Raw genomic sequence first — 25,701 nt, 5'->3', positions numbered from 1 at the left:
ACTCATCTGAAAAAATTATTTTAAATGGAGACCAGCAATGTATGTTTTTATGATGTGTGTATCATGCTAGTTCGCAGCCTCTACTTCCTGTCTTTTACAGTAAAGTAAACTTCTGACGGAATTGCGCTTTGTGTAGCCTGGTTGATTAGCTCCTAACCAGTGGATGGAAACGCATCAAATTCACAATTTCTTTTGTTTTGACATTTTAATGTTTGCTGACAATTTGCATGACAATTGGATGGAAACATAGCTAGAGTCCACACTAAAGAGGGTTGTAGATGGTTGCTTCAGTGGTTTAAGATATGCATTAATCTGCTCTGGTCTTGGCACTAGATGAGGACGGCAACACAGTTATTTACTGCAAGTCAGATATTAACCACTTATAGTTTTTTAAGATAAACTCACTTAAAATTTTTTGAACCCTTTTAAATATTTTAGTTCATTGAACTTGTCCACACAGTTTTAGAGGGGCACATTTAACTTGCGAAGCTGTTACTAAGGGGTCAATTGAAAAGCAACCAGCTATTCAGATTGCCACCCAAGTTCTCCTGTTCTCTCTTTTTTATTTTTTCTAATGTTCTTCATTGCAGTATCTAAATATATCTTCTATTGAGTACTAAATAAGTTTCTGTATATTTCTTCCTTATGAGGATTATCGCTACAAATATTGACCTTGTTCTTCCTTTAGTGTCCAGCTGCTAATTTTACTTGCCTCTGTGGTAATCTGTGTTCGCAGACAGCCACAGCCCCACATTCCCATAGAAACTTCTTGGAATGCAATATGTGGATTTGCTCCTACCTCACGTCTATTGCACATTGTGCAGCCGTAAGCAAAAAAATAAAAAATAAATAATGAAGCACAGAGAAATCTTCCCAGTAAAATCCAGAGTGAGAAGGGCAGGATGTAATTCAGGAGCAGCCTCAGCAACAGCATCAGTTGTGGTGGCAGCAGTGAGCGTGAGAGAGACGGGGGAAAGGAGGGGAGTGTAAGTGTGTGTGAGCAAGCCTGTGTGAGAGCGAGTTCCTATGCACTGTACCGAGCGAAGCGGAGCTCTGCTGTCGCCTGGCAAGCTGTGCGCTCCCGTCTGATTCCCTCGTGCTCTGTTCAGAACGGAGCTCACCGAGGGGGAGATATGTGGATTTGCTCAGACCCCCAGCATCACTGAAAGACCAGCACCCAGCCGGGACATCGCAAGGTATGGAAACCTACTGCTGACACCAGTGTGACTGATGATGACAGCCCACGCGTGGACTACCATGCGCCACAGCCGCACCACTCTAGGAGGAAACATAGCCATGTGAAAGTGACTTGGCTTCCAGCAACTCTTGGACATGTTTTCCAGGGCAAAGTCTGGATTTCTTTTTGTGTTTGAACTTATTTTTTTTCTATTGGTGCTGTCTGGATGCCCCAAACAGTCCTACCAAGCCAGGACGAAAGGCAGATGGAATAAGGGGGGTAAGTGATGATAAACTATAATTTCAGTTTACATCGGTTAAGAATTTGATTCGTTTTGGATGTTGTTGGAAATAGTTGTAAATCCATGGCCAATTAAGGTTGGAAATGCTCACACACTGATCTGCACTCATCAACGAGGGACTTTGCTTTGAAACACTCTGGTTTTTGCAAACAGCGAGATGTGTAAAAATGTCTGCACTTTTTGCGTGCAGATCTCGGCATTTATAACACAGATGGTTGAGGCGTGTTTGAAGTTTAAAGAAAGAAGTTATTAGTGGTCAAGCGACTGGTCAACTTTTTAGATTTAATGATTGAAGTTGATGAGTTTTCATCTTTTATTTCACTGTGTAGTTGCTGTTTTCTTTATGTTTGAAGGAATCTGTTGAAATTTGTTGAAACAACTTCTTGCACTGGTTGGTGTGCTGAAAATGCCACCAGTGTCTGAGAACTTTGATTTTTGGTTTAAAGACTCGAAGGTGTAAATAATTCATCTTAGCCCCTGCGTGGGAGCGGTCCTCTCGCCTTTCTCGTAGCATTTAATCCCCTTTGTCGGATTAAAAGAACCTCTAATCTTAGTTCTAGTGTTCCTTGAGAAGGCTGAGAGATTCTCTCTGCACCCTATTGGCATTGTTAGTACTCAAGGCTGAGACTCAGTGGGACGTGAGGGTCTTCAAAGAGCCAGTGTCACTACAGTGATCTATTTAATGATTACTTGCCACTTTTGCTCTCATTCTGCCTCACCCTTTGTCTGATTTGCATTTCTTCAAATACAACTCCTGCAGGGAGAGGCAGACATCATCTGCACATTATACTTTTGATGAGGGTCAGCATTACATACATCTCAACATTAGACAAAACAAATGATATGCAAGAAGCCAACCAAGGGTAAAGTTTTAATTGTATCTTTGTTCGAAGAAAAATCTGCATTCTGATTATACATTTTGAATTAGCTTTGATTTAAAAGAACCGGTTTAAATGTTGATATTTTTGGCATATATACTATATGATTCAGCAATCTATGCCAAGGTTAAAACCAGATTCATTATGAAATTCCAACCATCAGTGGCCTCTAGTGAAATGGAGGGCAGTGACCTTGCTCCATGTAATTAAGCCATAAAGTCCTCCCCTATCTGTGCCCTGTTGAAAACATATTCTCAGACATATTCAGAATAGTTTGTTTATTCAAAGTTCTCTGACACAAGAGGATAATTTTTTGTAATTGAGATGTATATTTTCTGGAGAGATAATAAATGTTGTGTCCTGTCAGATTTGATAGAATATGCCTTGTGAGTATAACTAACTTTCATTTTTAACACAGTGTTACATTACTTCTTTCACAAGTGGGGAGTTTACTGGTGTAAAATGGCCATTCAGAGTCACGTTTTTAAAGATTTATTTGCATTTTGTAGTATGGCGCTGCACAGATAAATGTCCAGTATTTTTTCTACTTTAATCAAAATGTGTTTTGGGACAAGAATGCCCCAGAAATAGAGTATGTCTGCATTTTTGTTCGTTTAAATCACATTAGAATAGAACTGGCGTACTTGCTATACAGAGTAGATTTGAACTATACAATTCTGTCCTCTGTGATGGAGGTTGCCCTGTACAAAAAAATATTATCAGTTAAAGGGGCCCTATTATGCAAAATTCAAATTTCCACAATTTTGTAATTTAATTTGGGTCTTTACTGCTTCTGGAAACAGACTAAGCACAAAAAAAAAACAAAAAAAAAACGCCAAGTCAGTGTTTGTTGGTGGCTGGAAAACAAGCCATTTCAAAAACCTCCCTATTATGATGTCACAATTGGTGAGCACTGCTCTCGCCTTTCAATTCCAGCCAAGCCCACCCTCTCACCTAGCAACCCAACTCCGCACACAGAACTCTGCACGTGGCAGAATTTGCAATTTGTTCCGTTCCTTCCGTCTGAAGGAACGGAACAATCATCATTTACACCTTTGCAATAAACAGTAGGAACAGGAGATGTAAGTACTTAATGATGTATGTTGTGTGTTTTGTATTACTGTTTGGCATGAACATGATGTGTCATTTAGCACAAGTGTACGCTAGCAATAAGCTACTGACAGCTGTGTCCATTTAGAAACCTACCATTCTGAAACCGCTTGCTGTATCCTTGCTGGTTGTGCAGGACGCTTCACTTCGTCTGATTCTGGGTCTGATCCAGGGTCAAGGATGTACAGTTGTACCATTGTGCATCTGTTTGCATTCATTTTCACAACTATAAAGCGTGAGAGTAAACATTGAGTTGGAGGGCTAAAACGGCACTTTCTGAAAGCTCAAAATAAGCAGAACTGAGGAAGTGAAATCTCATCTGAAAACGATTTTGTGAAACAAAAGGAAAGAACATGTTTTGTATCGATCATAGACCTATCTTAACTTGTCTAAAAGGAAGCATAATATTTCAGATTCACTGCAGATTTTACACTAATGGTGGCCATACATGGATTTAATAATCGATGTAAAGTCTTCTAAGAATAAAATGCTCCAACTGAAGTTAGGCAAAGTTGAGAGGCAATATTTTGATTTGGTTTTCATCAAAAATGCAACCAAGTACTGAAATAGCTTTCACTTTAGTCAATGATTTAATCCTTGGGCTGCCCAATCAAAGTTTTGTTTTTGTTTCCGATACAAATCCAAGTCATTCAGGAATAGCCACTAGCCTACACAAGTCCCTGATTGAGATCCCATTATGCTGGATAAAATCATAGCCGTGTATATACTTGAACTTTAAAGTGTCATCAATTAGCTTTGCATTTTGTCAGTGATAGATCTCACAGGATAACATTTTGAACACTGACGTTTTTTCCAAGAGAGATTTATTTTTTCACATTAGGAAGTACTCTCAGGCTATGTGTCCTGCTACAACACTTCGAAACCCTGTTTTGAAAGCTGAGGTAAATTTTCGATAACTTTACTTAAAACACACAGCTTTGACATTTGTTTGTAAAGAAATTACCGACGCGGTAAAGCTGTGGCACAATTTGCTTTAAAATCAGACGAGGCAAATCATTTTGTGTAGCACCATTGCTTATTCAAAATCTTTCACACGAAGAAAAAGGAATACACAGAACCACATTCAAACACAAATTACACAGAGCTATCATAAGGTTAGCAGTTTTGCTCTGTTTGGATATGACTTATTGATAGTTACAGTTGAAAAATGGTGTGATAAGGTTATAGTTGCATATTTGTGTGAAGAAAACTTCTGGAAATATTTAGTTTTTCCTGCTTCAGAAACTTAATGCTTTGTTTTGAACATCATTGAAAGTATTAGTTGTATGTGTAATGTATTATTTCACTGGCAGTGGGAGTAACTTGGTATTCTAATAGAAAAACAGCAATCATATTATGAAATGCATTTTTGTGTTGAATCTTGCATGAAATTATACTCACATTACGAGATTGTATTCTTATGGAGAAACCTAATGTTTACAAAAATAACTGGTGATAGTTAAGAGCAAGAAAAAAAAAACACTGAAGGTTATAGTTTGACAAGGAATACACATGTAATGGGACTTAATTCTTTTCTTGCTCTTCCCCTCCTATAAGTGTAATAAATTTCTTATTTGCATCACCATTTTGAGATACAGCGAAACTTAGAAAACCATCTTTGAAAAGGGTGTAAATTCATTGGATAAGCATGGTGTGATAAGTGAAGTAATGGGCAATCATTTCCCCAAATGACCATAGAGACACACCTTGTGTCTCCCCTCTTGTCCTTGGTTGCTGTGGTGTCCTTGAGGAAGTATAGCAGCTACATATCTAAAAAAATGGAAAAAAGAATAACATCTGATTAGCTTAAATTATAACAATTCAGAATTGTGCTAAGGCAGTGTGTTTCTCTCTGACATTTTTCACCTTGTCATTTGGGGTTCTCACTTGTATTAACATTTTTTTTTCCCTGTTAGTGACTTAAACCCCTTTCACAATACATTATGGTCAGAAAATAAAGCACTTAACTTCCTTTGCATGTTGTCCAACAACGTCCACTATCAAGGAAATTCCTGTTCATTCATGTTCACTTTCCAGCAGAGACAACCCCAATGACTAATAATGCCCAAGCAGAAGGATAATACACACAGCAGAGATAGAAGTGAGCCTAGCAGTGGGGGAAGAAATTCAATTGGATGCATTTCGATCGCACCTAACTACAATAAATGGTAATGTGAAGACAGTAACGGGTGGAGAGAAGCCTTCGCTGTGTTAACACAAAGCCATGAAGACAAATGATTCACCGACTGACCCAGAATTCAAGCAAGGAGTGTTTTTGTAATGTTCTCAAAAACTGATTTACTAAACAGTGTCCTGCTGAGGCAGTCAACAAAAGAGAAATTGTAAAAAGAATGGAGCAGTGCTTATTACAGATAAAACGCTTACACTCCTCTGTCGCCTAACGCTTAGTGAATCATGGTGTTTAGGATGGAAATCAGAGAGTATCAAATTTTTAGACTAGGAGAGAATTAATATCATCACTTCCCACTCAAACAGGATTATTGTGCAGGCTACTACAGTTCAAATTGCTTCCTCCACCACTACGTTTGCTCGTACTCCATAAAAGTGTAATTACTGGTCAGGGCTGCCCAGACCATTAAAAACAGAAAACAAGCATCTGAAAATGTCCTTTAACAGCAACAGCGTTACAGCACTTTTCTGTGGAAGTACCTTTTCAGAGTGAATTTGTAGGCATTAATCATTGGTCCGCAATTTTTTAAATCCAAGCTAGCTCTTTTTGAAATTTGGTTGCCCTGTATAATTTCACTAAAGGTATCCTCCTCCTCATCTTCATCTCATGAAAAAATGTATATTAAAATCATGCTGTCATGTTTCATCAAGAAAGACTCTGAATGAGCGCAATCACGGAGGCAAATGATCTGTTAAAGAGTTTTATTGAAAGTTGTGGTCTGGACAGAGATGATGTCGGCTGGCTGGGATATCCGGGCTCTGCTAGGAAAGGTGAGGTGACAAGTGAGCAACTGGAAGGTGCTGGTTTGAATGATGAGAAGCGCAGAAACTCACTGAGGTGGAGGCTTGGCTTTGGTTTGGGAGGGTGATGTCCAGTGGTCCAGGCGGAAGGTGCAGGTCCGGTTGGTGATCTCCAGAGGTGGTTTCAGAGGGTGGACAGGCAGGTGAGCTCAGACCGGAGGGCTCAAGCAGAGAAAGGATCCGAAGCTTCACGGATTCCAGGAGGCAGGCTGGGAGCGTTTCAGACGAGTGTCCAAAGTCATGTGGGTTTTGAGGAGTGGTCTCGGGTTTGGGATCCAGGGTTCTAGGAAAGGAAGGAACAGAGAGCGGGGTTAGGTTCAGGTTTCACAAGGAAGCAAGGACTAGGAAGAAGAGCTGTACCACGCAGAAGCGCTAACGAACTGACACCCTCCTCCTTGTTCCAGCTCCTTTATGAAGGGCGGTAATCAGCTCAGATGTAATGCACTTGCCCGTCCAGCCCTGCTGAAGAGAGAGAGAGAAGGAAAACCAGACTTGCACCTAGACCTCGGAGTATGGCACATGCTGCATTCACTGTACTTATACTACAAAATATTTTCATCAACCTCCTACTCCAGCAAAACATTGACCCTACTATTTTTTTATCTCCATTTTTTTTTCAAGAAAATATGGCTTGGCATTATCATTTGTTAACATGCTACCATTTGCTCGCAGTAATAATATTCTGGTCTTTGCTTTAACTTATATCTCTAAAGAAAGAGAGACACTGTCAGGTCCAAGGTTTGGGAATGAAGAAATGATGACACTAGTCAGTGCTACTTGTGTAATAACCATCTGGCTGACAGTTACATTGCTTGGTGTTTGTATGTGAGGAGTGGCGTTATAGAACCTGAGCCAGATGGATCATTAACATCTTTCATGGATGAACTACATATGAGCGAAATGTAAGTGTCTGAGAAGAAAACAGTTTACACAGTGGCAATTTGCTCTTGTTTTGTTGTCTATGGTGTTTTGATCTAAATGCAGAAGGCTCTCTTCTGTGGTGTTTTTTTTTTTTTTTGAGGTAGTACAATTGTTTTAAAAGCTCCAACCAACATAAGAGAGTGAAGAAAGTAAAGTTAGTTGCTGAAGCATTAAGACCACCCTATCCTATTAGACTCTAAGGACTATTTGCTGTATATAGCGTTGTTGGTGTATTAAACTTGAACGTTATGTCTTGATTTGTGTCTCCGTGTGGCATGAATTCTGAGCTGGTGCATCACCAAAATTTAATTAAAGTTACATAATGACAAAAAAAAAAGATTCTTCATTCTATGGTCTCCATGCTGTTCAAGATGATGGCTGGATTGGGGCAAATGTGAAAAATCGTATTTCAGTGCGAAGGCAAACATGGTCTTATTGTACTTTTGGTAGTCGGCATACACATTTCCCCCATTGCTTTTTTGGTCATCCCAGTATAAACCCTCAAAATCCAGGATTTCCCCCACTGTAAAACAAGCCTGGTGGGCTGATGGAAGAAAACCTTCCGGTCTAAAGAAGCTAACATGCTAGCTGTTATTAGTCCACGTAGCTAAAACCCTGCAATATGGACTGAATTTATGTTTTCTAGTCATGCTGACCACTCAAAGTGCTTTACACTTTAGCCCCATTCACCCAGTCGCACTCATTGACGCACACACATTCATACACCTATACGCAGGTCAATAGGCAATAAATGATGCATTTTTTATTTATCCCTCAGAAGTGATCACTCTGAGACTAAGTTATTTTTCATGAATCACTTTTTTTTTTTTTGCTATTCTGAAACTATTGTATAAAACCCCTAAGACGATGCTAGCATTTTCTTCTTTTCTTCGTCCTCCTCATCACTAAATGCGATGCCTCAATTTCTCTTCGGCGGCGTGATAAATGCATTTTGCATTTGAACCACAGTTAGAAGAACCTCTCACAGCCTCAAACAGCCTTTATCAGCTATTTAGAGGTCTGTACGTGGCACACGAAGTGGGGACCCAACTCCACCCGATCCACAGCATACACTGATCTGTTTATATTTCATGGCTTGTTTTATTAATTTCGGCTGTTTTATTTGGCGCAAGGACCCACTACATGTAGCAATTGCGGTTCCACAAATGGAAATATAATAGACGCCACCCAGGCGTATATAATGTTTATTCAGTACTTTGGTCAGTTGTGTTGTTTTTAAAGTTCTTCTAAATAAACTTGGCTTTTTGGGCATCATTAGGTTATTTCTTTGGCTAGCATGAACATTTGTTGCATGTTTTTTATTTTTTTATTTTATCAAGCCACACACCATGGATTAACTACCACAGGCTTCTTCCCCTAGGATTTCAGCAAACTTTTAAATGGAAGGAGCAGATCTTGTATGCATAACATTTCTTATGATGTGAAAAGGGGCAAGGACAAGAATTGAGTTTGAAAATGCATTTATCAGTATACTATTTGTGCTGCATAGGGCCTCATTTTTAATGTCTGTCATTCACTGCTGGCCTGCAAGGACTACATATTTTGATGGAAGAATCAATGATACAAGGACCACATACTCTGGTAGAAAATTAGTAAAGTTACTGTATTTCTACATCATGGATACTAAAGTCTGTGAGGACTATAAAAGCATTTTCTAATATATCAAATTAGCAATATCTTTTTTGTATAAATAGGAATCTGAACCTACAGACTATTAGAGGGGGGGGGGGGGCTTTTGTTTTTTATTATTATTATTGTATTTCAACCTAAATTTAAAGTCCCAATGTAGCAACATTCATAAAAAATCTGTAAATTATGTTATGGCTTCTAGTTCGGTTTGGCGTCATAAGGTATTTAGAGGCCCCCCGTCTGCCCAACCCTTTATCATACCTTTCTTTGCTGGTGTTGCACAGTTGTTGTAGTGTGAAGGTGACGGGGGACATGGTGACGTGGTTGACTTATTTGCTGCGTTCTTACATTTGTTTTGGACTTGCGCAGTGATGTTGCAGCGGTTTCTCATTATTAAAATGTCCGACATTTAAATGAAGATGATTCAACTGATTCATCTGTTCCCTCAGTGACCCTTGCAGGAAGTCAAAAATAGTTGTAGGGTACAAATATACAAGCTAATGGAGGAAATTTCAGCAAGAGCCTGACAAACAATTAAACCCCTGTCAATTAATGTGATGTGACTTGCCTCTCAGGGCAGAAAACACAGTTGGGGCTGTCACGGAGCATGAGGAATATCAGTCACTATTTGTTCCTCTGACACTTTGCAGAGTTGTTGACATTTAGTGACTCAGTTGGATTTCACCGTTGAAAAAGTTGCTTTCAGAACAACACGTGTGCTGATTTAAAGAAAAAAACAAATGTAGGCCAAGTTTTCAGCTCTGTGAAATGCTTGATTTATAAAACAAAATCAGAACAAAGTGTTTACATGGCCCTGAGCAAGTACATTTGTAATGACTGAAGTATCGTCTTCATAATTACTCAATCAGGATAAAAAGGGGATAGAAAGAAAGAAAACACGCCCATGTTCCCATGTTCTATTAATTAGATCATTAAGCCCTGTGCCACTTTGAGTTGAGAAGGATAATTCCCCCAAATATGCTCAACTTATGGGCGCCTACGCTAAATAATAAATAAATGCAGCAGAAATGAAAAAGCTGAAATGTGTGGGCGAGATTACAGATACAGCTGTAGCAGAATTCAGTCAACATTAGGTAAATGTTGCTACAGTTTTTAGAGCATTAGGCATTTGTTTTCAGATCAGAAGTAGTGTCAGAAAAGCATTGATTGTACACTTTTAGAATTTAGCTACTATGATTATGATCATTACTATTACAGGGTTACCATAAAATATGCTTATGTAAATAGTGATAGCATCTATGTATATTGGTGAAGATTCTCAGTCATCCCGGTCATGATCAATCCAAAAAAGGTTGGATGTGAAGGGAAACGTCTTCAGCTGTAGAATAGAAGTCCAGATGTTTTATTTTTAACCTTTTTTTTGGATTCATCTAGGTATAATTTCAAATACTTCCTATACAATGTTTTTCCACTAGGATTAATACTGCTAGCTTAATAGAACCATGTGTTAGTGCAAAATTTTTTTTTTTATCATTAAATCGCTCACTGGTGGACTATTTAGTTATTTGATAACTGAATAAAGTTTGTTTCACTGGATTTAATTTAGCGGTATCAGATTATACAGCTTACTTCGAATGCATATTCCACTTTTCACTCTGTGTAAAGAAATATAAAACCCAGAGTTCCAGTGGAATAAATGTTTTTTCAAAGGCAACCGATGAATTTAAGTAGATGATGATATATGGCTGTGGTGAATACTGTAACCAACTGTTAGAATCCTCACCACTACAGCACACTTCCGCTTAGTAGGGACCGGGTTGTGGGGGCAGTAGACTCAGGAGGGGCGCTCGGACTTCCCTCTCCCCAGACACCTCCTACAGCTTTTTTGGGGGAAGCTCAAGCCAGCCGAGCGACATACTCTCTTCAGCGTGTCCTGGGTCGCCCACTCGGCCTCCTCCCTCTGGGGACATGCCTGGAACATCTCAATGAGGGCATCCAGGGGCATTTGGTACAAATGCTCGAGCCACCTCAGCTGACCCCTCTCGATGTGGAGGAGCAGTGGTTCTACTCTGAGCTCCTCCTGGATAGTTAAGCTCCTCCGACTCTAAGGGAGTGCTCATTCACCCTGAGGAGGAAGATAATTTCAGCCGCTTGTATCCAAAATCTGTTCTTGTGGTCATGACCCAAATTTCATGACCATAGCTGAGGAACGTAGACCGGTTGGTATATCGCTGTGACGTCCCCGCACCAATCCATCAGTCGATCTACCACGCCATTCTCTCTTCACTCATAAACACGACCTAAATGTACTTAAACTCTTCCACCTTAGGGCAAGTGGAGGAGTCCAGTCAAGAACCATTTCCCCAGACTTCCTCACGTTACTTTTTTTCCTCCTCATTTTGTTCTGTATGCTTTTTCTTAACTGATCTTATTGATGCTGTAGGTCTCATGTTCCTTATTAAAACATAAAAGGTGAGCAATGTTGGATGCAGACAACTATATTTACTATATAGTGTCCTATAAATTGATTGTGCAATTTTTTTTTTTCTTCCTGTCTGAGGGAAGAGAGGTTATATTTGTACAGCAGTAATAGAGCTATGAAAATCAGTGTTAAGTTTATTTGGAGTAAAACTATTTAGGTTGCAATAGACATAGTTGAATATGTGAGTAATTTTAAATTGTTACATTTTTAAGAAAATAAAGATTCTGTGCATAGTCGGGAAAAGATTTGATATTTTGGGAAATTACACACTAAAACAATTATTAGGTAATTGGTTGAGTGCTGCTGCTGGTTACTGCACTTTTTCCCCTCGTCAAATCAACTCACTTTTCATTCACATCACAGTTTAATTGCCACATTACCATCACACAACTTCTAATGAAGCTGATTTCTAATTGCAGTGGAAATTACACTTTATAATAACAGTATTTTTTAATGGGCGAATTTCAAACTGCAAATGTGACACCCTTTCCTTGATAGATCGCAGTCTGACTGTTTCATGGCTACAGACTCCTTTTTTTTTATTTTTTTTTTTTTATTTTTTTTTGCCTTCTCCACAGCCATAATGCAAAGGATTGGCTTGCTCACATATGAAGATGGTCCATGTGTAATAATGAATGCCTGTCTTCTTTCCTGCTTAGAATATCGTTCCTTCTCAGTCCCTCGCCCAGACAAGATGGTTGCTGATGCAATGCAATGACTGTGATGCTATCTAAGTATTTCTGTCTGCCAGTTTAAAATTTCAGCATTTGTAACTCAGTCTGCAGGAGATTGTGCATGGAACTTTTTACTTGATACACTTGTTTTGTTGAAAGTCGTTATTCCTTTCCTGGAAGTAGCATCTTATAACAGACTCCCATCAGATTCTCTGCCTGAAGGAATTTCTCTCTTGTTGCCAGGAAGATGTTGCTGTCATGGTCAAACACAGCAAGCTTTCATGAAGCGTGGCTGTAGCTGGAACTACATCTCTCCGAGCTCTTTCAACTTATCTGTGACTCTCTGCCTCGCTCTTGCTCACTTTCTCTCTATATACCTTCTTACCTCTCTTTGCTCTCTCCAATAAAACTTTAAAGAGATAAGAAGCTTTTTTCTATTTCAGGGTCACCATTAGCCTGAATAATGCATTTACAAGGGAAGAGTAGCTTGGGTTCTGTGGAGGATAGAAGCACAGCCTTCAATTAAATTATACATCATTATCACAGCTGGCAAGCCTGGTGCGACGGTACCCTCTCCATCCTTCTCTAAATGTTCCATGTTTCTGTCTTGTCCAATATTGTGTGTCAAGCAACAGCCTCTTCCTGTGCCAGCAAAGGGCTAGTGTGTGGATTCCAGCGCCGGGGCTGGATCGAGGTGCACTTAAAAAATTGGAACACTTCAATCTGGGACATATATTAATGGGCATAGTGGTATTATTCTGCATATTATATTACCGAGCTCTAAAATCAACACAGAGCTAGACAGCAACCATAACATTCATTCTTGGTAAAGATGTTAACAAATAAGTTAATCTTTTACAACAGTAGCATAACCTTAACCTTAAACTGAAATGTTTTTAAAATTTGGAGTACTGTAAATTGGCTGAGGTCTTCCTCTATTATTAATTTATTAATGTATGCATTTTTACCTGAACGTGCCATATTATCAGTAATAGCACTTTTTCCCCCCTTTCTGCTAAGTTCTTTCTCTTTTGCTTTAGAACTTTATTTTAATTAGGTTTTTAACTCGTATTACTTAATCTAGTATGAAACTCTTGCGTGTTTTTGCCACTGTCACAGCCAAATTTAGAAAGGAGATACCATACATTTCTGTCATAGCTCTGAGAAGACAGTGTCACACCTTGCAACAGGATGAACCGCACCTCCTCACTGATTGATTAATACAAGAAACAAACAAAAAAACAACACAAATGGGCTCCTAGTAATCAATGGAGAGAAATTAACCAATTAGACTGTATTAAGAAATGTGTGACACGATGAAACATAGCAAAGTCAAATAATTGTCACACAGCGTCAAAATGTTTGAACCTACATCCTCATCATTATTTTGATTTACGTATTGTTATGTTTACTTACCATACAGGTAATTTAACTACTTCATCTATTTGATAGTAATGTGCACTCACCTGTCAGAGTTTAATTGGGGCAGACTGTTTGTATAAAGTGTTTTTATCCAGCAAAACGGCCAACATAAAATGGAGAAAAAAGGTAGAGAAAACTGTACTGGACTGAGGAGTACCTCCATTGATGCCGCCTTGGGCAAACAACTATGTCTCTCATAACAAAAACTGCCTTTTTAAAATATCTCTTTATCACTTAATCACAGTTCTGGATATTATCTTAATCTCTCTTTAGCTAATTGTTGCCCCTTTAAAGCATTTAAACTTAAGATGACAATGGAAGGAGTTTGATTTATTGCCTGATGAACCATTTCTATATTGATTAGGCCATATTTTTTTTTATTCAAATATACTTTATTGATCCCAAAGGGATCAATAAAGTATATTTGATCTACAGTATATCCAGACTGATCATGCATCATTAAAATTGTCCCAGATGTTCACATTGATGATGTTACAATTGATTTTTTTTCCCTTGGCATGCCCCTTCAACAACCAGTTGGCATGGTGAGATTTGGTGAACCTTGATTTGTTATAGAAACACATTTCCCACACCATTTCCATCAGTGTCCATTTTTTTTTTTTTTTACTTCACACGCCCACTTGTTATAAACTTTTTTTTATCAATTGCCTTATATGGGTATGTTCTGATTATAGCCTTTTTTTTCAAACCTTGCCTGCAAGATTAATTTAAACTAATTCTATTGGTGTGTTCACAAACACACGAGAATCCACCTTGCATCACTCCTGCTTCAACCGTTTGTGTCCGAACTAAAGAACGGTTTGGGCCAATCACGTTGCAGTATTGTGGTTTAAGGCAGGACATACCAGTTGCGGTATCACATCTGTTTTGTACAAATCCACAATTTCATCTTTATAGAAGAACTGGCTTGGCTAGGTTATCTTGTGGCTTCTCGTGACAGCTGCTGCTTTTGTTTTAATTTGATACCATTATATCATTAACCAACCTTTTGTAGGCGAGCACTAGGCATCACTTTGCCCAATCAGCTCGGAGAATTCTACTGACTGTCCCTTCCTTCCACCAACTGATTTGATGGTAGCAGTAGCAGATTGATATTGTGCAGAACGGAGAGTGCTACACATTATCAATCTGACTGGCCAGGTTGTTTATTCTTTTTGTCATTTCCTCACTTATGTAGTTCAACATGCATATTTAATGTTCTCTTACCTTTCCCATTTTCAAGACAAACAGGCCTTTCTGTCACCTTTTATTTATACATTTGGACATCAGGGATTCCTTGCTTACTAAATACATTTCGAATCAGATTTAAGAAGGTAGTTTAAGTATTTTGTTGTTTTTACTTTGAGTATATATTTGATGTTTGCAGGCACTACCAATCAACTTATAGTGGCACCATTATTTAACATGTATTAACTTAACGTGGTGTTTTTTATGTGGTATTTTTTTTATAATTTTAAAAATTTGCCTGTGTTATCATAGGCTACTCTAATAAAAGATAGATTTATTCAAGGAATTTTTCACACATCTTCACTTGTGGGGGCAATATGTTTGTACTTTATTGGACTTAAATGCAAACAGCTTTCCCATATACATCACTCTATGTTTGAATGTGTCCAGCTTCTTTTTCCTATTTCGACAAGGTGGTAACATTGTTGATAAACATTTGCCTTGGTGTTAACTTTTACAACTGAGGCAATAGAGGAGGACAGTTGTTATAAATCCTGTAAAACTTGAAAAGTGTTATTAACTCAGTTATATTATAAATATATAAGAAACCTTAAGCTATATAAACTAACTTGACTAAATGTTCAATTTCTTTTAGCTTATCTGCACAAATAACTTATTGTTTTAATCATAAAAAAATGGATGTGGACAAATATCTTCTGCAGATTAAAGTTTTTATTTTTTCTAAATCTCCATATATTAGCAATTAGACAGATTTCATTACTACAAATAAAGTCTTCTGTTGCGAGAGAAAATCAAGAGGTTGCAGGTTACCTTGCTGCCTTTCTTTAGAGTTTGTCCAACCAGGTGCTACATGTCATTTTGACCCATAGGAGATGTTGCAAGAGGCAGATTTTTACTATTGGATTAAGGTGTCCAACAAAGCTCTCTCACTAAAAGCAGGATGTGTGTCTCCTCTGCTGCCTTCACACGGCAGTTGCAAATGGTACACATTACTACCTATTTTTGTTTTACTTTATTATCTGCCAGGCTCTTCCCTTTACTGTTTAACTTGTCCGCCTTACTCCTAATATAGATAATGACGCTTTGAAACATTTTTTTTATTTTTTATTTTAATCTTTTTTATTCGTATACCATCATTCTTAAAGAGTAATTGAAGCTGTTGAAAACTGTTGTTGAAAATTGGCACCAAAACTCTGATTGGTGCAGGTCTTGTTTGTGTTTTGACACTTGGGTCACATTGTTTTATTCTGTATAGTGTACAAGGTTACACAGGCTAATGAATACAAATGACACATCCACAATAAGCATAATAGTTATGTTGCCACAAAATGAGTTCATTTATCAAAAAAGATGCAAATAAATTTTATTGGGGTGACGTTGGCCCAAGAGTTAGTGAGGTTGTCCTGTAACTGCCGGGTTGCTGGTTTGATACCCTGCTCTGACTATATCAGTCATTGTGTCATTTGGCATGACACTTCATCTGCATTGCTTTCTGCCGGTGGTCAGCAGGTCCAGTGGCACTGATGTATGGCAGCCTCGCTTTTGTCAGTCTGCCCCAGGGCAGCTGTGGCTACTAACATAGCTCACACCTGTCAGGGTGTGAATGTGTGCGTGAATGGGTGAATGAGTGACCGTAGTGTAAAGCGCTTTGGGGTCATTGGATGTGATCAAGTGCTATACATGACATTCACCATTTACTTATCCTATAAAAATATGGGTGCTTAGAATCTCTATTAAAACCAACCAATTGGTATCAAACTGTTGTTTTGTCTGCTGGATTGTGTTATCTTTGGTGTTTTAAAGGATGCAGCTGCAAACATGACAATAAACAGCTTAATTTTCATTAGTATGTTTTCACAATACGCAAAGATGCAATTTATAATGGATAAATATGAAGGTAGTCAGTTATTTGTGAACATAAACTGAGTTTGGAACCTTTTTTAATGCCTGATAGGTTCAATAGTAAATAATGATAATAAAAAACAAAACACAATGAATTCTCTGAAACTAATCTGATGTAAAAATGTAACTCAACTTGTATGTAAGCAACCAATGTCTAAATGTCTAAATGTCAAATGCTTCATGGCCTTTTGCGCAAGACCACCAAAATTCTGGAGAACAAACATACTTATACAGCACTGTATATGCAACTGACATTTCCACACAGCAACACAGCAGAGGCAGTAGTAGACAGCAACAACTTATGGAAATTAACAGTTTTTTTTTTTAACTAGTAGGTTGATGATTTTTTTTGTTTGTTTTTTCCCAAACCTCAAATATGAAACCGTTGTGACACTACCCGTAAAAATTGGTTGGTGTTCCGGTCCTTGCCTGGGTTTGTCGACCAATGTTATTAAGAAATGATCATACTTTGTCCCATTATATGTTTTAAAGAACCTGAGGAATCGGTTATAGGGCTAAGTAACCTGTTTAAGGGGTTTATAACATACATTTGGTACCATGTTATGCATTTCAAGCACTGTAACTTGCTGCTATACTACAGTCATGTTTACCAGAGAGCAATTCCTAAGCGTCAGGCAGTCCTCCCTGAGCAGCTTCTTACTGGTTTTCATCAATCCAGAGAGTTTTTCTGAAATCCAGGTTGGAAGCGCAGCAGCTCTCCATGGGATTTACCAGAGACACAGAAGGGAAGGAGCAGAAGCTCTGCCAGCAGGGACTACGTGCCACTCTCCTGTCTATCCACCTGAAAACGTTAGCTCCTAGGCTGAACAACATGGAGGAGCTGGCTCTGTCATCCTCTGTTTTACCAAAAGCTAGCTTGGTGAACACATTGCAGACTGTGCACTTCTGATGTGGGGCTTCCAGCTGTTTTGAGTGGCCCATATTGGGAAGCTCTTGGGAAAAATATGAGATGCTATGAGGTACATCCTTGTACCACCACCAGATCTCCCTGTCAACCCCCCCCCCCAAAAAAAAAAAACAAAACAAAAAAACACAGAACCCTGATAACCACACAACTTAAAAAATGTTTCACCTTCCACCACTTGTCCAGTGCTCTGCCTTTGTTCTCTCCATCTTCCTCACTATCAGTCAATCTACATATGAGCATCCAGTGCTATACAGCAGTGGTTCCCAACCCTGATCCTGCATGTTGTGGGTGTCTCCCTGCTGCCACACACCTGACTTAAACAAATGGATGATGAAGAGGCTTCTGCAACACTTGATAGCTGCAGAGGAGGTAATTTGATTTAGGTAAATACGTAGGACAGGGGTTCTTGAGGATCGATGTTGGGAACCACTACTGTACAGCGACACTCTCGCTAACCACCAGCTTGCAGTCACTGAGTTCCTGCAGGTGACATCGTCTACACTGGATGTGATACATACATGTAGATGTAACACACCTCCTACACCCACTTTTGAATGTCACCCTGTGTTCCTGCCTCTTCTGAAGCAACTTAGTCACTACAGCCATACAGTCACTACATTCATACATGTACATACTGTTTCTTTTATGCTTTCTTTTATTTCCCCTAAAGTGTATATCTTTTTACTGAATGTCTGCACACTGTGGGCATTTGAAACCAAAGTTAAATTCCTCTTTTGTACACCCAATCATGTTCAGCAAAGCTGCTTCAAAAGGTCCTTTTCTCAGTTATTATTCATCTTGAATGTGCTGTAAAGAGTGATTTGACATTTTAACTAATCATGAATCCAAGCGTCTAGTTATATTAATAAACATCCAATTGCAAGACATGTATGTTTTAATTGATAAATTATAATAACAAATTTATTTATTTTACTTTTAAAAAAGCAGATCATGCCATCACAGTTGTGATCTTTATTTTAAATTCAGTTGTATTTGCCTCTAAAATGTGCAAAAGAAGATGTTAAAAACCCTAATTGTTGGACTAAATCAGCTATCCTTCTTGGATAAGAACTCAAAGCTGCAGTTGAGATAGGGCGTTCTCTTGTGTGTTATTACTTGCCCTATATTAGTGCTGCATTATTAACATTATCCTTAGCCCACTAGTTAATTAACCCCAAAGACCTTAATTTACCGTTGAATAATGCATAACAGTGGATTAACTTCCTGTTCCTCGCTATTAAGATCGATTGATTAAAATCACAGCCACCTTATCAGTTGAAGTTTGAATATGACAGTATTATCTGTGACTTGCCATTATTGAGGGACCCCTTCAAGTGAACTTTAGGTTCCAGCGTTCCATTTTCAGTGGTGCTGACAGAGCACACACATGAAGTCATTTTTGAAACCTGACAAAGCCAGTGAGGTGTGTTAATCTTTTTGTGCTACGCACAGTTCCAGTTTTGTTATAGTCATTTGATGCTCTGAGATAAACATTATCTCCAGGCAGTTTTTGTTAAGAACATCTAAAATTAGACAGATAACCCTTCTGCAAATCAGGCCAAACAAAGTGGTAATTTAAATCCATTCTACTATAATTCCTGTACTGGTGCCAGGTGTGACTTATATTTCTGTGTGCAAGCAAACTTGAAATACAGTATTCTGTTTTCTGCAAAAGTATTTATACCCCTAGAACTGCTAGTTATTTTCCTTTGTTACTATACCACAATGCAAGGCAAACCAATGCAAGGCTAACCGCTGTGTAGTGTGTGTGTGTGTGTGTGTGTGTGTGTGTGTGTGTGTGTGTGTGTGTGTGTGTGTGTGTATATGTATATCAATATCTATCTTTTTGTCTGTCTGTCTGTCTAAAAATTGGAAAAGGGAAGCTGAAATACAGCGCCACTAATTGCCTTTAAAAGTGACCAAATAAATGTAATGTCAGTAGAAATACTTTTAGATATGTACAATTATTTGCTAAAGAACATTACTGAAAAACAACAACACATTATGAAGACCAAGAAACACCCCCACTGTGAAACATAGTGGTAGCAGCACCATGTTTTTAACAGCATCAAGTAAGAGTTGCTAGTTGGAGGGAGCAAAATAGAGGGCGATACTGAAGAATTTTCCCAAATCTAGTCCAAGATATGCAAACTTGGTAGAGATATACTCTAAATGACTTGCGTATTTAATTACAGACAAATGTGGTGCTACAAAGTATTTTTCTGATTTAATTATTCGCCGGTACTTGCCACAAGCTGAAGGAAATGAGGTGGAGAGAGAGGTAAAGGCATGCAGCAAAGGTCCAAAGGGACTCTAACCTGAGGACCGTGTCAAGGACTGAAGCCTCTGAACATGAGTCTACCTCATGCCCTATCCCTGTGCCACCACCACCACACCCCTTCCAATTATTACTTGACAGGCAGTACTGCTTCAAATATTGCCAATGTAAGGCTCAGTTTAGTTCAGTGCTGTCCCCAAGTTACCTTTTGTGTTGTATGATTACTATGGAGTTTAATGTCCAATTTATAATTTTACATTTACCTACCATGGAAAATGTCTATATTAATATGTAATGACTCTGCATTGCAAATGAAGCTCTACAATTGTTAATAATTGCTCTGCAATCTTCTCGTTGATGCTCCGCCGAGATTTCGAGGCATCTTTTCCTGCCAAGAGCAAAACAGCTTGTCTAATGCTGACCCAAAGACAGTGGGTGTAAAATACTGTAAATGGAAGGAAATTGTTTTACATGTCACTTCCCTTTCTTTTTAAACTGAAAATATGTATGAAATGAGAAAAATATGTCCTAGCGTGAGCTTCAATTTGTGCATTCATATGTCACAAATGCTCCTGCAGAGGATTCTCATCTTAAGTTTCTGTTGAAATGGGTGGTCATGATGCAGTGGTGGAGAGGTGTGATAAAAGGTCATGTATGCTTTGAAAGATGAGATGAAGGTCTGCACACAGAGACTGGATTAAGAGTTTAATGACTGGTAAATTGTGGTGTTACGTCCAAGGTGACCCCTGTGGAGAGGTGATCATGCCAAAGCTGTATGAAGAGGGGAAGGTAATCCTTTTTCCCTCATTTTCAGATAGCTGTCACCAGTGCAGGCTTTGTCACCAAAACCCCAAGGCATGTAATTACACTTTTATTGGCTTTAGAGAGACTGCATCATTCATTTAAAGAATAATCTTAGTTAGAGTACCAGTGACAGTATAGATAGGTCATACCTGCATGAAAGCCTCGTGTTCTGACTTTCTGTAGTTTAATAGACTTTGTGAATGTTAATTTGATGTGTTGTCAATAGTGTGAATGAGTGCTATCAAGGGCTAACTCTTCTCTCTTCCTCAGTAAGATGTTTTGAGAGCTGGAGAACAAGGCTGTAAAGAGTGTGACAGCAGCAGCATGCAAGTGTCTGGGTCTACTGCCAACCAGCCTTGACACCATTAGCTGTGGTGACACATTAAGGTTCAGTTTGCCTTGTAATTTGTTTTGTCTGTCAATTTGATGGATGTCTTGTTTGCCGGCACTTCCTCACACATTGGAAAATGGTGGCTCGAGGACATTGTTAAACGAACTTCAGGAGGAGAGGCAGGAGGCATTTGTTTTCTTCAAACAGGTTTTTTTGTGTTAATGGTTGTGTGTAACATTGTCTACACTCCTAAGCAAGCTAGACATTAGGTAATTAAAGGTGAAAAGCTCATTTGAAGACATAAGGAGTGTAGTTGTAGAGGGATAAGTGTTCTAGAAATGGCACACACAATTTTCTTTTTTTTCTTGAGCACTAAGAAAATATAGTTTATGGAGTTCAGTTGATGTGTAATAAATTAGCAGCTAATTAAGTAATGTTACTTTCTTTGTTCATACTATTGACTGAAAAATATGGCTATAACTATTTTTAGTCATTTTCAAAGGTATTGCTGCACCTTTTTCACATTTTGTCATGTTGGAACCGCATACCTCAATGTGTTTTATAGAGAATTTATATGACAGCCAGATTTAAAGGGATTATTAATGTGAAGTGAAAGAACTCATGATTTTGAAGAGAATCAGTTGACTAATGCACTACACAGTTATGTCCTTGTTGGAAAAGGAGCAACAAGAAACTGATTGTAAAGAAATTCATATATGAGCTTTCTAAAGTAGGTAGGAGTAGGTAGATGAAACCAAAATTTAACTTTCTGGACTACATGCAAAACATAAAGTGGCAGAAAAAATAAGACTGCTTTACCCTGAGCACTGCAAATAGGTGTGTGCAGTGGGGCAGTGGGTGATACATTTGCATTGCAGTAAAAGGGTCTTGGGTTTGAAACCCAGCCAGAAGTCTTTTTACATGTAATTTCTATATTCTTGCATGTTCTCCTCATGTATGCGTGGATTCTCTCCAGGAACTTCGGCCTTCTTCCCACAGTCCAAAAACACGACTGAAAGGTTCATTAGTTACTTGAAATTTCTCTTTGGTAAGAATGTGTTTATGGCTGTTTGTACTTTGTGTTGCCCTGTGAGAGATTGTGGTAACTTCTTTCCCAGTGACTGCCAGAGAGGCATCAGCTCCCCCATGATCTTTCATGCACATACAGGTAGACAATAGACGGATCACTCTGATTTTACCTGCCCCAGGGTTGAGGTTGGTGGTGGCAGCATCATGCCGTGGAGATGTTTTTCTTAAGCAGAAACAATGACGCTGGTCTCTACGGAGACATGGATGGAGCTAAATGCAGGGTAATTTATTAAGAAAACCTGTTGGACGCTGCAAAAGACTTAAGACTTTGAGGTTGTCTATAATTACACCGACCCTTATCATAGTGTACAGATATTTAGGTGCTGGTGGATGTTCACAGATGTCTGTGCAACCTTATTGAGTTTAGTCAGGAGCCACAATGGTGTGGCAAAGAATGGCTGTGGCAGTTTTGGCCAGCTGACGGGTCAGGGAAATGGCTGTACAGAAGAAACTTTAAGTGCTAGACCACTCATCCCCAGCTGTAAAGTGTGGTAAGGCCATTAGAGCTTCTACCGGGCCCACTCAGATGTGGAAACATTTCTGTTACACCGTCAGCTCTGCCTAATGAGGCGGCTCGCCATTACCTTCAATGTCTGTAATGTCACCACAGAGGCTGTGTGAATGAACAGAACTACAATCTGTTTTTTATTTGATGCTTAAGCTTTTCTTAGCAGAGATATGTAACAACGGGAACATAATCTGTTGCCCCTGGCAAACTTAAGCCACATCAGTTAGTTTCTACCAGTAAATGTTTGGTTTCCTATGTGTATTAGTTTTTCAGATATTAACTCCAAAATATCAACATTCTGACATTATTAGGTCCTGAAAGGAAAAATGTATATCTTGCCACAATACTTGACACAAGGCCAAGAGACCCACCAAGTATGATCATCAGAGGATAAATCTTGCTAGATCTCCTGTATTCTTAGCGTTGCATTATGAGATTTTTTTTTTTACTTCTAAAACTGAAGATGCATATTGTTATATTGTTATAAATTTATAATTAACTACATCTTTTCAAAATGTTAAATGCTTTCATATTTTGTAGCAACCTACACTTTGAGTAATTAAGTCTCACTCCCACATCTCAAATCATTGTGGTCTATCGAGGTTACCTGACCTTGCTCCAGAACTGTTAACAGCAATGACTGAAGATCAGCTCTGCTAACATTAGGCCATGTAACCATGTATCTAACCATATATAAGTTTATTTTTCCAGATACTTAAACATATAGTGGAAGATTTTCTTTCAGCTTTGGGTTCCAGGGGGATCATCTTATCTAATGGTTGTCCCACATGCCAATCATTGTGATACGCTTACCTAATGCCAATGTGCCATTGTAAACACATCATTGTGACACTGCAGGAGTGGAAGAGTGGGCGATTTTTCAATGCAGGGTATGAACACAGTATTGCATGCACAGGAGCGTAATGACGACTTTATCCCTATGTTTAGCACATTTTCAGACACCTCTTGCAACCTTTTTTGTTTCCAAAAAAGGGACTAGCGACGGATCTAGCAGCTTTTTTTCTGTATTATTGGTGACTTCCCATGGAAGAACACTACAAAAAAGTAACTAAAAGTAAGGCAAATCGTCTTGAAGTTAGTGTGTTTGTCCTTGATTTGAGCAGGTAAATAGGATTATCTGCCAATGGAATGAGTATTTTGACCCCTAAAATAAGACCATTAGAGATAGTGCACTGGAAATAAGATGATGTGGATGAGTTGTTCCTATTTTAAGTGCCATAATCTTAAAATACGCAGATCCAGGCTACGTATCGGCAGCTAACAGCTTCATGAAAACCAATAAACAGAAATATTTTGATATTTAATACTGTTATTCTTCCTGGGTTGTTGGTTGCTTTTCTTGATGGTTTTTAATTTGGTGACTTACAAATAGTCCTTTGTAGAAACATAGATTATTTTACTTTACTTAACTTTCTACCAAAACACATGATTAGATATATCTTTTTTGGCTACTTGGTGAATAATCAGAAATGACCTCACATGATTTTATTCCTTATAAAATATTGTGAGGTATATGTGTAATTGCAACTTTTCACATTATTTAGAACATGAGTAAAAATGATGCAAAATTAGAAATGCATCCATGGAATGCAAGGAAATGTATATTTATGTATTGTGATCTCTACTCTTGGTGACAGCAAACATACTAACTGACTCAATGAACAGGTTATCAAGGATTGAGAATGTTTGAAATTTTTACCCATTTGGCTCACAGATCTAGTAAATGCAAATGAAATCGTAGAACACTGTCAGGTGGCCACCTCGAGTGCACACTATTATTAGGAGGAGGAAGGAAACAGTGTGTGGTGGGAATCAGGTTCTGTTTTGATCTGACAGCTCCAGTTGGTTTTGTACGAGAACAGAGACAACAGAAGTGAGTTTACCCAGCCTGAGGACTTTATTGAAGTTATTAACCCTTCGTGTCACCACACTTCACTCTTCTCCTGGTGGTTTTGTTTGTTACAGAACACCCTGAAATCTGAGGGAATGTGTGAAGAGCAGTGTAAGGCAGAAACAGACATATCAGTCTCAAAGCCTCGGATTCCCTGACATTTTTTTCAAAGAAGATCGAATGCTACAGCTGAATCTTTTCACCACTCTAATCCATGGAGCAGGGGGATGAAATCTTATTTAGAGATCAGCACCAGTGCATCACAGCCATGATACCCGCAACATGCAACTCGGCAAGCTCTTTTTAAGAGCCTTAAAGCCTTGAGATGAGTCAGTCAGCAGAAAGACTTCTCTGCTCACTTTCTTTTTTAATTTTCCAATTAGTTACTGGTTTCCTGCATTGCCATGTCTTAAAGTATCAATGACCATTACATTTTGAAAATGTAAAATTTCTTTTCTTGATTGCTGTAGCCAAATATGTGAAATAGAGAGCTTAGGAAATTCTAAGACAAAAGCGTGGTGAATAAGCTTTGCTTCTGTTTGTTTCCTTTTTGGTCCTTTTGATTCCAAAGCCAAGCTTGTCTCTAAATGATATGCAAATTTAGAGGAAGAATGACTGTCTGGCTCAGATCCTGTACAGCATTTTCAACTGTAAACACGGCCCCAATATTTCTTCTTTTTGTTTTTATGGTACTGTGTTGAAACTCTTGCATTCTTCTGATAAAATAAGTATTTGCTTTCTGAACAATACATTCAACCACTTGTGTTTGGAATTAAAGCATTTATGTTTCTCTCTTCTGTCGGTGATGTTCTGGATAATTTTGTTTACTCACTATCCACTGTTGCCACAGCTTCTCTAGTAAAATCTTGTTTCACAACTGGAAAAAATTGTCCTATTTAAAAGGCATGTGTTGGTGCAAAGGAAAGTTTTTGTGTGTGAAGGTTTATGCAAACATATGGGTGGTAGTAGTAGATTAAAAAAATATTTTATGGGTATATTTCTATAAAACAGGTAAAACAATGGTCATCCTATCTTAACTGGATTTTTATTAAGAGACACTTTAGATGCACAAATGTGTCCAAACAGTTAGGAGAAAATCCCTTTTATCGTTTCATATGTGGCTGGGTCACATGTGGAATGATAAAAGCGTTTCTCAAAGCACAAAGTTCCCAA

The 25,701-nt window shown here is 38.5% G+C and overlaps 1 protein-coding gene across 13 annotated transcripts in view; it reads left to right on the top strand.

The window, feature by feature from the left end:
- The first annotated feature begins 930 nt into the window (after positions 1 to 930).
- The window catches only part of robo2 (roundabout, axon guidance receptor, homolog 2 (Drosophila)), a 419,069-nt gene continuing 394,298 nt past the window's right edge, over positions 931 to 25,701 (top strand). For 12 of the 13 annotated variants that reach the window (XM_036149798.1, XM_036149791.1, XM_036149797.1 and 9 more), the window contains exon 1: positions 931 to 1,456. In XM_036149798.1, the coding sequence (XP_036005691.1) occupies positions 1,333 to 1,456 (124 nt within the window). In that variant the 5' untranslated portion in view covers positions 931 to 1,332. The remainder of the gene's footprint in view (positions 1,457 to 25,701) is intronic. The other variant, XM_036149792.1, reaches the window with a different exon arrangement.

This window comes from Fundulus heteroclitus, chromosome 18 (genome assembly GCF_011125445.2).
Source record: "Fundulus heteroclitus isolate FHET01 chromosome 18, MU-UCD_Fhet_4.1, whole genome shotgun sequence".
Lineage (NCBI taxonomy): Eukaryota > Metazoa > Chordata > Actinopteri > Cyprinodontiformes > Fundulidae > Fundulus > Fundulus heteroclitus.
Note: the sequence above shows the minus strand (reverse complement) of the source record. Positions and strands in the feature narration are given on the sequence as shown.